Source organism: Paroedura picta, chromosome 4 (assembly GCF_049243985.1).
Source record: "Paroedura picta isolate Pp20150507F chromosome 4, Ppicta_v3.0, whole genome shotgun sequence".
Classification (NCBI taxonomy): Eukaryota; Metazoa; Chordata; class Lepidosauria; order Squamata; family Gekkonidae; genus Paroedura; species Paroedura picta.
The window spans coordinates 32880574-32895903 of NC_135372.1; the positions used below are offsets into that span (position 1 = coordinate 32880574).

Here is a 15330-nt window from a genome sequence, read left to right on the forward strand (position 1 = left end):
CCAACACCAGAGCATGAGGAACAGCCCTCCAGTGGCTGATTTCCTTCCTCTGGGGTTGTGGACTGAGGGTAGCAATAGGAAAGAGACAATCAAACCACCACCAACTCACATGTGGAGTCCCAGATGGGCCGATCCTCTCTCCAATCTTATTTAACACCTTCATGCACCCTCTCGCTCAGCTGGTGAGTAGGTTTGGGCTGGGATGTCATCAATATGCTGATGATACCCAGCTCTTCCTCCAGATGGATGACAACCCTGATTCTGCTCCAGAAACCTTAGCCAGTTGTCTGGGAGCAGTGATGAGGTGGCTCAAGCAGAGTTGTCTGAAGTTCAACCCTTCAGAGATGGAGGTCTGATGACTAGGCAGGAAGGGTCCAAGTGAGGAAGTGCATGTGTCCAACCTGGATGGTGTACAGCTATCAGTGACTCATTCTGCCAGGAACCTGTGCATGATCCTCGATGCCTCCTTCTCTATGAAGGCACAGGTCACAAGAGTAGCATGGCTGGCATTCTACCAAGCCAAGCCAAACTACTAGCACCCTACTTGGCCCTGGAACATCTAACCACAGTGATCCATGTGACGGACTTCTGCAACTCACTCTATGCAGGCCTACGCTTAACTTTGATCCTGTTTCTCATCCTGTTTGCTAATGCATAACAAGCTGCAGCAAATGCTGTGGCATTTTAATTGCACACATTCGAGGGACAGAAAGCTAGTTCTCTCGACTGTTCAAACCACTTTGCAAGGATGTAGAGTTTGAGCCGAGACTAAAGTATCCTATGGGCGTGCTAACATAATCCTATGTTAAAAATACAGGTATGTTTGGTACCCAAATGTATTTCCTGGATGGTAAAAATTTGGTACTGACATCTGAAAGATCTCCAAAATGTCTTGAGCATCAGGATTTTTCCAGGTTTATTAATTTCTTGTGGCAAAGCGGTTATGGCAAAGTGGTTGAGGCTTAAAGGAACTGAATTCTGAAAGGATATTTAGTTTAGCCATTGTTTTGAAAGGAGAAATAGTAAAAATTATTCAGTGTGGGCATGTTGCCCTCTGTTGGTTGGTTGTTCTTCAAATGAAGGCCAGCTCAATACTGTAAGGCTAGAGACAAAGATACTTTATAAAAGTTGTGATGACAGGCAAATTGTTACCTGTGTTGTGCTCACTCATTTCTTTTGTCATATGGCTTCCTCTGGTCAGACAGGTTTTTGAGCATTAAATATTGCCATGGAAGGATGGAAGAACATGCACACTGCAGTTGATAATGGCTCCGTAGATTCAACAATGCAAAACTTGTCATCTGCCTTCACCCTACAGAGTGTCCACAGAAATGCTCAAGACAGCATACAGAATTAAAGCATGAAAGTAAAACCAAAAGCCAAACAGAATGGAAAACTGCAGAACTATAGAACAGCAATTTAAAAATAGCAGCCTGACAATATTCCCAAGATTTGTTTTCTCTATTGCAGCCTTTCTCAACCTTTTTACAGTCGAGAAACCCCTGAAACATTCTTCAGGCTTCAAGAAACCCCAGAAGTGGCACGATCATGTGTAGAATATGGTTGGGAAGCATTTTTTTGTACACACCCACTTGGGGTTCCTCCTCTTCCCGCCCTCTCTAATACCATCAATGTACTTTTTTTTTGGGGGGGGGGGAGGGTCAACATGACCATATATGGTCATATCACCTGATAAATGTTTAACAAATGTAAAAAATATATTAAAAACTCATTTCCACCAATTTGGAAAACCCTTCCAGAACCATCAAGAAACCCCAGGGTTTCACAGAACCCTGGTTGAGAAAGCCTGCTCTTTTGGGGCAGATCCTCTGAAACAACATGGTGGTATTTTGGCCTGCAGTGGGAGAAAGGATATTCCATGGATAAATATCATTCAATCTGCGGATACTCTCCAGTGCAGAGCTCCCCACATGTCACCCACTTCCTAACCACTACACCAAATTGGCTCTTAAATAGTTTTTATATATTTTAGATTATTTTATCTTGTTCTTTTTTTATGCTGTATCATTGTAACCAACCCTGGGATCTTTGGGTGAAAGAGCAGGATATAAATCTATAAAAAAATAAAATGAAAGGTATTTCCACAGATCATCACTGGAGGATCAGGAAAACTAGTAAGCACGCAGGTTTGAGCTTCAATTTCCTCTTCAAGAGTTGCTTCTTTTTATTCCTCCTTCTTTTCCTCCCTTCCTTCCCCCAGGCTTTCCTTCATTTCACTGTATTCCTGTTTGGCAATTCTTTTGCACTGGGGGGCAAATAGCACTCACCACCAGCGATGTCAGTTCTCAAGCGGTGAGTAAAAATTTTATGTCACATCTGCAGCTAGTCAGAAACTGTAGGAAGAAGAAGAGCTGAGTTTCGGTATCCCACTTTTTACTACCCAATGCTTAGTTTTATTACAGGTATGATTTGATGTAACCCCATTTATTTCATGTTAAATCTCTTTTTTTGTCTTTAACTTGTAAACACAAGAAACTCTGCTCAGCTCTGCTCCCACCAGGACTAACACCACCGATAAAAATAAAATCTGTACAGATTGTCCTCGGGTACTGTGAATTAATCAAGGCAGGAAAGATTTTCTCTACAGGCTGCAAATAACTAGTCAGATCAAATAACAAAGATCAGTTTTAAAAAAGAAAGCTCGAGGAGGGAGGCTTTAATTGTATTTTAATAAGCCGTACTGTGCTGTCCCAAGACGACCGTAGTTCACTAAGAAAGCACCATGTCAAGTTTATCATGTATCCAACACCTAAACATTGAGCCTTGGGGACTAGTGGGATATTTCCTCTAGATTAGTAAAAGAGCTTGCCGGCGACAATTGTACAGGGATAGGGTTAAACACCAGTTCTTCCACAAAAGAAGTCACTGGAAATGTTGCGTTTTCATTTTTTTAATGGTTTGGTCTGTTTTCCCTGGAAGGATTTTCAGATTAACAGCTTTGCATCTGATTTGATAACCAGCAGAATATGGTTTTAAATACAGAGCAGACCTTGAACATCACCCCTGATGAGCAATTAAGAAAGTACATTTACACAAAACTAACTTGTCTTGTGGCTTTCAGAGGGTCACAAATGCCTTCTGATCCTTGGCAGGGGAGGGCGGGAGCCAAAGAAAAGACCAACAGCATCTCCCCATACTGTGCACAGAATCTGCTGTCTGCTGAAGAGATAGACAGACGCCTTCAGCCCTGGGCCATTCAGCCAACATCTGCAAAACACACAAACAAAATGATGAGGTTAAACTACCACTCCTGCTATTACAGGTGATCTCTAGAACAGTGGTCCCCAACCCCCGGTCCGAGGAACGGGACCGGTCTGTGGATCAGTGGGTACCGGGCCGCAGCTCCTCCTCGTCCTCCTCCCCAGCTGACCTGCCACTCTGCTGCTGGCTCACCTTTGGTGTTCTCCAGCGGCCATTGTGGCTGGGGCTCCCCCTTGGCGTGGCACTGCACAGCTGCTGCTGGCAGCGCCCCCCAGTGGGCGGCGGAAAGTCAGGGGTACCGGTGGGAAAGCAAGTGGAGCAGGGGCTTAGGCAGTGGCGACATCCCTCAGCAAAAGACTACCTCCCCCTGGGCCTCAGTAAAATTGTCAAGCGTTGACCGGTCCCCTGTGATAAAAAGGTATACAGTATTTAGATACTACATACAAAACCACCCTGAACTGTATGGGAGGGCGGTATAAAAATCTAATAAACATAATTAATTAATATGGGACCTGATACAGTTGAATGGAAGCCCAACAGGAAATATGTGTTGGCAGACCATGTAACTTCATGCTGGGGGTGGGGAATCCAACCCTTGGGTCCTCTTAGTAGGCCTGCTAAGAGTTACAAGATGCAGGACTAAAAACCTTAAACAGAGATCTAAAATTTCTGGACATTTTGAAACCTGTCAATCCCAGGGCACTCCATGGTGGCTCTCAGCACAGAGTACTCAGGGCCCCAAAGGGTGATTATGGACAAGAACATGGATGTGAGGGTGTCCCCCATTCACTGCCAGCTGCAGCATCCATCAGGGCCCCCACTCCAAATTACACCAGCGTAGGGGTATGTGGAATCCCTACTGCAATTTATCCCCCCCCCAATTAGTCTGTAAATTACATTATTTATATGTACTTAGCCAAATAAAATGTATTAATTGGCATATCTATAGAACTTAAAACCTACATGAAGGACCACATCTCTGCCTATGCCACTCGAAGCATTCTGCCCTCCGTCACCTGCAACTGGCTAGTGATCTTTGGCCCGCCTGACCTCAATCAGGGCCAGAGCCTTCTCTGTAGTGGCCCCCACCTAGTGGAATGAGCTCCCATAGGAGATCAGGGCTCTAACGGAACCAAAACAGTTCCGCAGGGCCTGCAAAAGGGAGCTCGCTTTGTTGAGGTCGACTGAAACTAAATATCATCTATGGGCCCCAAACCTCCCTCCCTTGAACCCATGGGACAGATTGGACCAACCATGGGCCTGTTAGATTGTTCACTATGTTGAATGCTATTTTATTTATTTATTTTATTTATTTTATTTATTTTATTTATTTTATTTATTTTATTTATTTTATTTATCTGTTTACTGTTGTTATTACTGTTACCTTTTATTCATTATAATCAGTGACTTTGATGCATTGTTCTGTTATGTTCTATGTGAAGCGCCCTGAGCCTTAGGGGAGTAATAAAATGTAGTAAACGAACAAATAAATGGTTTCATTTTCTCAAAACAAAAAAGAAATCCACTCAATATTAAAGTGAGTGTGTGAGAGAGAGAGAGCTGCAATCAACTGAACCTTACAATATCTTAGCACATTTCACTCAACGAAAAAAGAACACTTTATAGGATTTTTTCCAATGCTTCCTTAAATGTCTCAATTTTTCCATTGAAAAAACGGAGCACTATACATCATCGTCATCAAAATAAAATCTAATAAAGACCAAAAGGATGATGCACGGACTACCTGAATGGTCCTCTGGGGCGTCAATTGCCCTGGAAGCCTAATCAGGTAGGGGATGCTCCCCCCAACTGCCTCCTTCTTGGTCCTCCAACCGGGAAGCTGTGAAGGAGTGGGGAGTGGTGCTGGTGTGGCAACAAGGACGCTCCTGCCTCCCAGCCCCACACAGTCTGAGCTGCCACGCAGGGGGGGCCTTCTGCGTGGCCTCCCAGTCCCAAGTGGGGCCAGGGCCACAAGAAGCCTCTGTGCTGCCTACTCGTCCACCACCCCGTGGGACTGGGAGTGGCACTGGCATGGCAATGGGGACGGACCTGCCGCCCAGCCCCACATGGTCTGAGCTGCTGCATAGGGGGGAACCTTCTGCAAAACATCCTGGTCTCAAGAAGCGTCCCTGACGCCTGCCTCTCCGTGGGCCGTGGAGTAGTGCTGGCACAGCAGGAAGGATGCTGCCACCTCCCAGCCCTGCATGGTCAGAGCTGCCTTGCCAAGAGGGGCCTTCACATGGGTTCTCGGTCCTAGCCCCCGGTGTATTCCCAGGTTCACAAGGCTTTGCCCGTAGTTACTAAATAAAACCTTTAAAAGTGCCTCACTCATCCCCAAAGAATAGAAAAAAGAAGTTTTCCCAGTGCTTCTGAACATTTTCATCAAAAAACAAACTCCTTGGAGACTTTAGCAGTATACATTCTGAATCAAATGTACTCGTTAATCTCTAAGAAAACACATTTCACAGGAATTTTTGTAGTGATCCTCCCTAAAAAGTCCTCGGGGGCGGGGGGACGGACTGCCTTTCTTACACACACCCCAGCAGCAGTCCATCAACAAGGTCAAATCACATATTAAAAAAACACTGGTTAGAAGTACGGCCAAATCTGACAAAACAGTCACCCTCCACCAAGTGCCTCTTATAAGATTTCCTAAATGCAGTCACTGTCGGTGCCCTCGGCCCTCGCTCTGGATAGAACATTCCAGAAAAAAGCCAACAACCTAACTGTTGCCATGAGGGCAATCCTCACAGAGACTACCACCAGAAGAGGGCTTCTGAAGAGAATAACTGTCTCATGGGACTATATCAGGAGATGCAGTTTAATGGGGAAGCCACCCCCACTCTCTTCACAAACCAGTACTTAGATGCTCCTCTGAACATACCGGGTTCCACTGAGCAATTGCATTTTTGTTGTATTCTCCACAGCAGAGCAGTCCTTCATGGCCTGTAGAGATTAGAGCAGGCTTTCGTGAACTGCTGAGATTTCTTGATGGCCCTTGAAGGGTTTTCTATTCAGATAATTATTTTTTTATATTTTTTAAAAATTTGTTAAACCTGCATCAGGCAATAGGACCTTATATGGTCAAGTCAGCCTCCCCCCCAATGGCCAATGATGGCACAGGACAGGTTGGAAAGGGGAGGGGCCCTGGGTGGGCGTGTCCACTTCCCAACCATATAATACATGATTGTGCTACTTCTAGGGATTCTTGAAGCCTGAAGAATGTTTCAGGAGGTTCTCAACAGAAAAAAAAGTGGAGAAAGGCTGGATTAGAGAGATTAGGAGGAATGAGCTCTGGGTTTTAATGCCCACTGTGCCATGATGTTCCCTGGGCAGTCTTTAGTGAAGCAGTCTGTCTGTCTGACACAAAGTAAGATGTACCTGACAGATTTCTCACAAGAAATGTGGGAAACAGGTATCTACCATGCGCTCCTTGGATCTCTTAAAGCTGCATTAGAGAAATAGAAGGCTCTTCTATAACCATGTAATAAATTATATTTTGCATCACCCTTTCTCCAAGGAGCGCATGGTACCTGTTTCCCCCATTTCGCTTAAACATCTTTCCCTCAAATGTCACCCGAGGTAGATTTTTGAAGATCCCTCCTCAGAGAGATACTGTTTAGAATCATAGAATCATAGAGTTGGAAGGGGCCATACAGGCCATCTATTCCAACCCCCTGCTCAACGCAGGATTAGCCCTAAGCATCCTAAAGCATCCAAGAAAAGTGTGTATCCAACCTTTGCTTGAAGACTGCCAGTGAGGGGGAGCTCACCACCTCCTTAGGCAGCCTATTCCACTGCTGAACTACTCTGACTGTGAAAATTTTTTCCTGATATCTAGCCTATATCGTTGTACTTGAAGTTTAAACCCATTACTGCATGTCCTCTCCTCTGTAGCCAACGGAAACAGCATCCTGCCCTCCTCCAAGTGACAACCTTTCAAATACTTAAAGAGGGCTATCATGTCCCCTCTCAACCTCTTCTCCAGGCTGAACATTCCCAAGTCCCTCAACCTATCTTCATAGGGCTTGGCCCCTTGGCCCCAGATCATCTTCGTCGCTCTCCTCTGTACCCTTTCAATTTTATCTACGTCCTTCTTGAAGTGAGGTCTCCAGAACTGCACACAGTACTCCAGGTGTGGTCTGACCAGTGCCGTATACAATGGAACTATGACATCTTGTGATTTTGCTGTGATTCCTGATGGATGTTGTGTCCCTGACACGTACCATATACTCCTGGTTTGTCCTACGTTTGAAGTATATTGTCGCCTGGTAGCTAATTATCTGAAGAAATTGAAATTCAGCTGTGTTCATGAGAAACATTGGATTAAAATGATACTAAATGTGAGGGATTCAGCAACTATTATAAAAGTAGCAAAGTTTTTGCTGGCAATTTTAAATGAAAATCTTTTACGATAGATTTTACATCTGAAACTGTTTGAAAGTTTCATTTTATGCTTTGCAATTTTATGCGATAAAGGTACTCTGAATCTGAGAGGTATCTTTGGGGTGAGGTTGGGTTTGGGGCTTTTACCGGCACTGAGGTATGCAGACTTTGGAGTTCCAAAGAAGGGAAGCATAAATGGGGGAAACCAGATGGATAGTTATTTTAGTCTGTAGCAGAACAAAAGAAACAAGGAACCAGGGACACCTACATTTACTCCATTCTAAACCTTGGCGAGTCAGAGCTCACTTCATCAGATATATGGGGAGAATCCACTGGGTTGATGCATTTCTATTGGGCGTCAGCCTAATGCAATCTTCTTCATCCTTTTGACCATGGAGGTACCACTGAAATATTCTCCAGGCTTCAACGTACCAGGAAATTATGTCATCTGGCTACACCTTCCAGAAAGTGAGAGGAGCCTTGGCCAGAAAAGGTTTAATAGCCAGGGTTTAATAGCCCTCCCCTTCAAGCCCATCATTGGCCATTTTGGGGGGGGGGGCTAGGTCAAGCTGCCCAGATAAGGGTAGAAATGTAAATTAAAAAACTAAAGAAAACCCTTTTTCTTTCCTCTTCACTTGGAGCAAGAAACAGCATTAACAGGGTGGGAGGGCTCTCCCCAGCCTCCATTTTGAAACCCCCCATGCCGCAGTACCATTGAGGGGCCTTCGCAGGACCCCAGTACCATGGTTGGGAAAACCTGGTCTAGCAGATATCAGTTCCTGCCTGAGACTCATGAAAGATCATGTTGGAATAAGTTCAGACCGCCTCTCAGGTCCTTCCTGTTTCATTTCCCTACTAGCCAATGAGTCTAGGGATAGCGTGCTGATGTCACAGTTCAAGTGCAGAATCTCAGCAACCAGTGCACAGAGCCTCTTTGACCAAAGTTGCCTTTAGGATATGAATTAAGAGAACTGGCAGTCAAGGAAAGAACACCACGGAGTATCATGATGGGAGAGGTACCTGGACAACAAGAGGCCCTGGACCCGCTCTTCAGCATTGTAACTAGGTAACACCATAAAATGGAAAGCCAGGAAGGTGCAGTGGTTTCAAGTGTTGGACTAGGATCTGGTTCAAATCTCCACTCTGCCATGGAAGCTTGTTGGGTGGTCTGGGCTAGTCACACACTCTCGGTCTAACCTACCTCTCAGGGCTGTTGTGAGGATAAAATGGAGGAGAGGAGCATGATGTAAGATGCTTTGGGATCCCGTTGGGAAAGTAGGTCAGGTAAGAGCAGCGTAGTGGTTAAGAGTGGCGACCTCTAATCTGGTGAGCCGGGCTTGAGTCCACATGCAGCCAGCTGGCTGACCTTGGGCTTGTCACAGTCCCGATAGTGCTGTTCTCAAAGAACAGTAACATTAGGGCTCTCTCAGCCCCACCATTTCCTCACAGAGTGCCTGTTGTGGGGAAAGGAAGGGAAGGCGATTGTAAGCCACTTTGAGACTCCTTCTGGTAGAGAAAAGCAGAGTATAGAAAGCAGCTCTTCTTCTAAATCAGTGGTCCCCAACCTTTTTATCACCGGAAACCACTCAACGCTTGATAATTTTACTGGGTCCCGGTGGGACCACTGCCCTAACGCTCTCTGATCGCTATGGTGATGTTCAAAATAAGATACAGACACGCCACAACAATGAACATAAGGAACATTTTATTTTCATGGAAATTTTAACTCATGACAATGACAAATCAATGGGAACCCTGAGCTTGTTTCTCTGCAACGAGATAGTCCCATCTGGGAGTGATGGGAGACAATGACACCCGAAGTGTGTTGTAAAGGGCCAGGGGGGGGATGAAGTAAAGGGCCGGGGGGGGGGGGAGAAAACGTCCTTCGCGGCCAATCTCCAATTAGTCGACAGACCACATGTGGTCCGCAGCCCACAGGTTGGGGATCGCTATTCTAAATAATAATAAAAATAAATAAATAAAATAGAAATTAAATATGATGGCCAGCGATGTCCCTTGGCTGGCTGTAAAGTTCCCATTAGAGATCTATTTCTATTTTTTTCCAGCATCAGACCTTTTTTAGCCAGACTTCTGTGCTAGATGAGCAATTTAAAAAATTTATGGACTGAGCAAACTATGGTTTGTGCAGGCATTTCCCCACAACAAAGCAGAATCAGATGCTGTGGCTTCCATTTCTGGTTTACAAGCCGCCTGTGGTCTGTCTGGTCAGGAAGTAATGACAAACACTGGTTTGCCACCCAAAAAAAATGAAAGGAAAAGGAAGTATGGGAGGCATCCGAGTGCATGACAGGGATGAGAAACTCGTGAGCCCATGTTTTGCCTCAGAATGTCAAACATTGTTTTTGCATGAGAGCTGAATGAGCCAAAAGCTCTCCCATCAAACAAGATGGGACTCCAGTTCTAAGGTGTGTAAAGTTATTACATATACTAATGCAAAAAAGACCTCTCTTTTCAGAGGCCTCATCTAAAATCGTTTTTGTTCACTCTGGATGTCTATAGTACCTACAATTATCTATCATATTTGAAAATCCTTTGTCTGCTTTACAAAAATAACAACTGGCACACTTAACAGATCAACATTTCAGCTACGGATAAAAATCTACAATTAAACACACACACCCTCCACCCCAATAAAGGCCCTTTAAAGAACAGGCTGATTTTCAAATGAAATCTTGAGTCTAATACCAACATGTTGCAACCGTACACTTGTAATCTCTAACAAACTTCACCAAGAAAACATAGTTAAAATGCTGGTAAAATATATATATTTTTAAAGACAGTGAAAAATTTAGACTTTTGAAGCCAAGCAGACACAACCTGCAAAGAACCAAGAGCAGCAATTGAGAATCTCTTTCCCCCCATTCCATGAGCGTATTTCCTCCCAAGGAAAGCGATCTCTTTAGTATGGAAATGAGCTATAATTCCAGGGGATGCCCAGGTCCCACCTGGGGACTGGCATCCCTAACCACGCCTATTTTGAAATTCACCAAGCCCAGATGTTCCCCGAGGAACCCCCCCCCCCATCTTTTCTAACAAAAATCAGATTTCCCCTCTTTCTTCCTAAACAACCCCATTATCTCGCTTACACCGGGATAAATTCTTCGGAACACAAGGAACCCCGCAGCCGTGCATCGTATTATAAAGCCTCCAGCTGAAGCCGCCTGGCCACGCCCCAAATCGCTTTCATTCATTCATAACTGTTTAGGCTCGCGCACTCTTCGCTCTTTTTCTTCCCCGGTCCGCCTTCTTGTACGCCTGCGCGGAGGAAGCTGACTCGGAGTGCGCCTGCGCACTGCTACCTCTCCCTCCCCTTAGTAACAGCGGCGCTTCTACCTGCCTCAGACCTGCCGTCTTCCCTCCCTCAACGGGTCTTTCTTCGGCCGGCGGCCTCTTTTCCCCGTGCCTCCGTCGCCGCTATGCAGGGGGACGACGCCCGTTACCTCAAAAGGTAACGCTCCCCTCGGGCGGGCTGAGTAGAGGGGTGTCTGCCCCACAGGTGGAGAGAGAGAGAGAGCCCGGCCGGCCTGTGCTGTAGGGGCTCAAGGGAGAGACCACCTGGGGGGCGCAGGCGCTGGGGAGGAAAGGGGCGGGGCCTGGGCCTGGGGGCGGGGCTTGTTGGGAAGGGAGATTGCCTCAACGACCCTGGTCCAGGCCTTTCTCTCCCTCATGTTGACATCTTGGTTCCCTCTAATAATAATAACAATGATACTAATAACTACTACTACCTTTATTTTTATCTGCCCTGCCCTTCCTGGTTGGCTCATATGACCTATGCAATTACTTGTTACCTTGATAAACAGTTCCCACATATTTTGAACTAAAATATATTGATTAAAGGATGTTAAGTTATATTCTTAAACTGCCTTCTTATAAGTCTTGCCGAGGGAGCCCAATTCTGTAGGGCGAGTTGGCGCTTTTGTGGATGGTATATTGTTGTTTTACATTGATAAACAGTTCCCAAATACTTCAAATTAAAATATATTGATTCAGTCATGTTAAATTATATTCTTAAACGGCCTTATAAGCCTTGCCGAGGGAACCCAATTCTGTAGAGCGAGTTGGCGCTTTTGTGGATGGTGTATTGTTGTTTGGTGGCTAGGGAGGCCGGTGTTTTCCTGGTGTTTATTTCTTGGCCTCAACAGTAGGCCTGGCAGAACAATCTGTCTTGCAGGCCCTCCTGAGTTGAATTGACGAGAACATGGGGATCATATGTACCAAGAATACACATGTCTGTTTATTTGGTATGTGTGACAGATGATGCTTTCCCATTGTAGTGAGTTCACAGTTATCAGAGCTGTGAGTTGTTTCATGATTACTCATTATGACATTTGTGCATCTCAGGCATAGAAACAATAAGACAAGCTTTATCTACTGTTTTTATATAGGAACAGTATCCAAATCCCACTTGCTAAAGTCTCTGTTGGGCTCCCTACCTCTTCTTGCCCCAAAACCCATCTCCCCGGTTTGTCTCTTGGTTGTTGGCTGGAAAATTGTCTCAGGTTTCCCCCTCCCACTCTGACATTCCATTCAGCCTTTCAGATGTGATTATTCCTAGTGGATTGGGGAGAATAGAGGAAGGAATAGTCTCCTGTCCATCCATTGGGGGTAGAGTTGAGCAGCAGATCAGGCTGTGAGAGAGGGACAGGCCCAAATTGTCCATCAAGCTTCTGTGACAGTGTGATAAACTGAACTGAGGTCCTGGAGGAATACTTTGACTGCTGCAGCACACTCATCTTGCTATGCTTTGTTACAAGATTCTGCATTTCCTTCTCCAGGCTACACAACCTGTTCTGCTAGGTACCATCTTTTAATTCCATTCCACCCCACCTCACTAGAGTTTACTGATCTGTCATTTACCATCTATTAATTCCAGTTCCACCCCATTTTCACCATGCTGGGCCCTGATCTGACAGCCACCATACTTTAGATCAGGGGTAGTTAAACTGCAGCCCTCCAGATGCATTCGCTGGCAGGGGCTCATGGGAATTGTAGTCCATGGACATCTGGAGGGCCACAATTTGATTACCCCTGCTTTAGATTGAGCTTCAGCCCCTGATGTGCTAGTCAGCTAGTCCTACATAGCCCCTTGGGGGGAGAGCCTTCCAGCTACAGGCCCTGATGTGTGGGGTCCCTCAGGGAGCTTTTCTTTCCCCAATGTTATTTTACATCTCTATATATACGCCTCCTCACCCAGCTGGTATGGAGGGCCTTTTCGCACAGGGATCTTTGTTGCAAATTGTTTGCGGAATGAAAAATCGGCATTTAAAATAGTGGAATTCGTCGTTTTGCACACCTGGCTTTGTAGTGGAATCAGTTGCGTTTTTTAGCGTTTCCCACAGGCTTCCGGTCTCGGCAGAAATCGCTAGAAAGGAAGCGCTATTGCCAAGCTCGTCCCGCCCCTGGCCGTCAAGCAGCCAATGGGCAGCCGTTAGCATGCTCCCAAACAGCCGCTTTCCCTTTAAGAAAGGTTTTTAAAAAAAAAAACAGACCCATAGCAACGAATCTGTGTAGATTCGTTGCTACGGAGAGACCCATCCAGCTGCCTAATGTGAGCTGTCGTTTGATTGTATGATCGTTTGCACGCTGCCTCGAGTGATAAAAAAAATTCCCCCCCCCCTTCTCACGGGCTCGATTTTCGGCTGAATTTATGTGTAAAAAATAAAGGGACTTTATTTCAGCAAACGGGCTTTTAAGTGGTTTGTGCTTAGTGACTAAAGGTGAAGGAATGAAGCCAGGGAAGCCTCTAAACAGAAAGAGGCTCGCCGGTGCGTTTATCCCCGCTCGCTCCGAGAAAAAAAAATGGCGATCGCTTCGCCGGAAGTTTGGAGAAGAGAGCCAGGGGGAGGGGCTTTGAAGAACCAGCAACAATGGTAACGCACAGGTCTTTAGCGCTAGTGTTGCAGATTGGTTGCAGGAGTGTATCGCTATCCGGAGGGTGAATCCACTTTTCTGGATTCCCCTGAAAGCGCTAAAACGAAGCGCTTATTGCTGATCGGTTTCAGGAGTGTTGCAGATTGTCTACGACGTCGTGGGTAATGCCAAATTAGTAGCGTTTTCAATTAGCAACCATTGTGCTATTTTTAAGCCGTGGGAAATGGCCCTGAGTTTTGGATTCTTTAATCTTCTGCATATGTCACAGTAGAATGCACATGCAATCAGCTTTCAATCAGCAAACAAGCTTGTTTCAGTTTCTAATCTTCAGTGTTCAACTACTAAAATACAAATTAATATGCTCATGAAAAAATACATGAAGCCTAACTCTATATTCTTGTTGTTGAGCGAAGTCGTGTCCGACCCATCGCGACCCCATGGACAATGATCCTCCAGGCCTTCCTGTCCTCTACCATTCCCCGGAGTCCATTTAAGTTTGCACCGACTGCTTCAGTGACTCCAACCAGCCACCTCATTCTCTGTCGTCCTCTTCTTCTTTTGCCCTCAATTGCTTCCAGCATTAGGCTCTTCTCCAGGGAGTCCTTCCTTCTCATGAGGTGGCCAAAGTATTTGAGCTTCATCTTCAAGATCTGGCCTTCTAAGGAGCAGGCAGGGCTGATCTCCTATAGGACTATATATTCTATATTCTTATATTTTATATTCTTATATATGTTATTGCAAATTTACGTCTACATCAAGGGACAATCATAACAGAAAATAACAAAGGAATGCTTACCAATGGACCTTCGGGCATCAAAAGCACTTTTTAAAAGGTTGTTCCCATTCTTCCTTGAAGTTCTCAGGCCTTCAGCTCAGAGAGTTCAAAAAACTATTGACATGTTCTCTTTTATAGCTTCTTCTAATGGGCTGAATGCAGGTTGCCTTATGTCTTTGACATAAGATAATTTTCTGGCCACAAAGGGCCTTGGGGAGTGGATGAAACTCTTGGGCCCACAGAAGATCAAGTTTTATGTTCTTAATGAACTTAACACAAATGAGAGCTCCTTCCGTACTCCCAGGAATTTTATCATCTCTCTTTTCCCCAACCACTGACCAGGTCAATCTGGGTTAAAGCAACTTTTCCTGAAGTCTCCAGAAGTTTCTTCCTGAAGCCCTTCTAGTCTTTAATACATCAACATCACTGCTCCCTGTTGAGGGGTGGGTGGGAAGACTGGATCATCCTATTGCCTCTAGCTGGCCTATTCAAAAAAATGCAGTTTCAAATAGAACAATACGATTCCTTCATTGAAGGCAATGCAATGCCTAATTAAACAAGGGGTCTGGAATGCAAAGTTACTGACATTATATCTTGTTCTTGGGTTACATTGGAAACACAGTGCTGCTTGTCAGTTTGGGAATTGTTCCTTCTGGGTGTGAGACCTGAAGTACCCCCCCCCCCTCTCATTTAAATAGATACCTAGGTCTGACTTGTCATTTGATAACCATTCAAAGACTGCTTATTCTCTCTGAACTTCTGCGGTGGATAGTCTTATTGAATTTAATTGTAGACTGTTTTTTTTTTTTACAGAAAGGTGAAAGGAGGCAACATTGATGTTCATCCATCAGAAAAAGCTCTTATTGTTCACTATGAGGTTGAAGCCACAATCCTTGGGGAGATGGGTGATCCTATGCTGGGAGAGCGTAAGGAGTGTCAAAAAATGTAAGAGTATTCATAACTAGTCTTTTTTCCCCCCAGAAGTTCTGAATGAATTGACTTGGGTGTTAAACAGTTCCATGTTTAAAAACCTGACGTGATAATCTGCTTCCTAA

At 45.1% G+C, this 15330-nt stretch overlaps 1 protein-coding gene and 1 long non-coding RNA gene across 4 annotated transcripts in view; one reads left to right on the forward strand and one right to left on the reverse strand.

Moving 5' to 3' along the window:
• Positions 1-2895: 2895 nt before the first annotated feature.
• Positions 2896-11124, reverse strand: LOC143835102 (uncharacterized). 2 transcript variants are annotated; one of them, XR_013229992.1, is made up of 3 exons: positions 8321-8470; positions 6107-6168; positions 2896-3228 (listed from the first exon to the last, which is right to left on the reverse strand). It is a non-coding gene; the product is annotated as an uncharacterized LOC143835102 (long non-coding RNA). The 2 variants fall into 2 exon arrangements; XR_013229993.1 differs by lacking the exons at positions 6107-6168; positions 8321-8470 and adding an exon at positions 10967-11124.
• Positions 8537-15330, forward strand: part of KIFAP3 (kinesin associated protein 3) — a 73735-nt gene continuing 66941 nt past the window's right edge. The window contains exons 1-2 of one of the 2 annotated variants that reach the window (XM_077332254.1): positions 8537-8674; positions 15089-15220. In XM_077332254.1, coding sequence (XP_077188369.1) covers positions 8613-8674; positions 15089-15220 — 194 coding nt within the window. In that variant the 5' untranslated portion in view covers positions 8537-8612. Of the gene's footprint in view, positions 8675-10939; positions 11078-15088; positions 15221-15330 lie in introns of those variants that run through there. The other variant, XM_077332255.1, reaches the window with a different exon arrangement.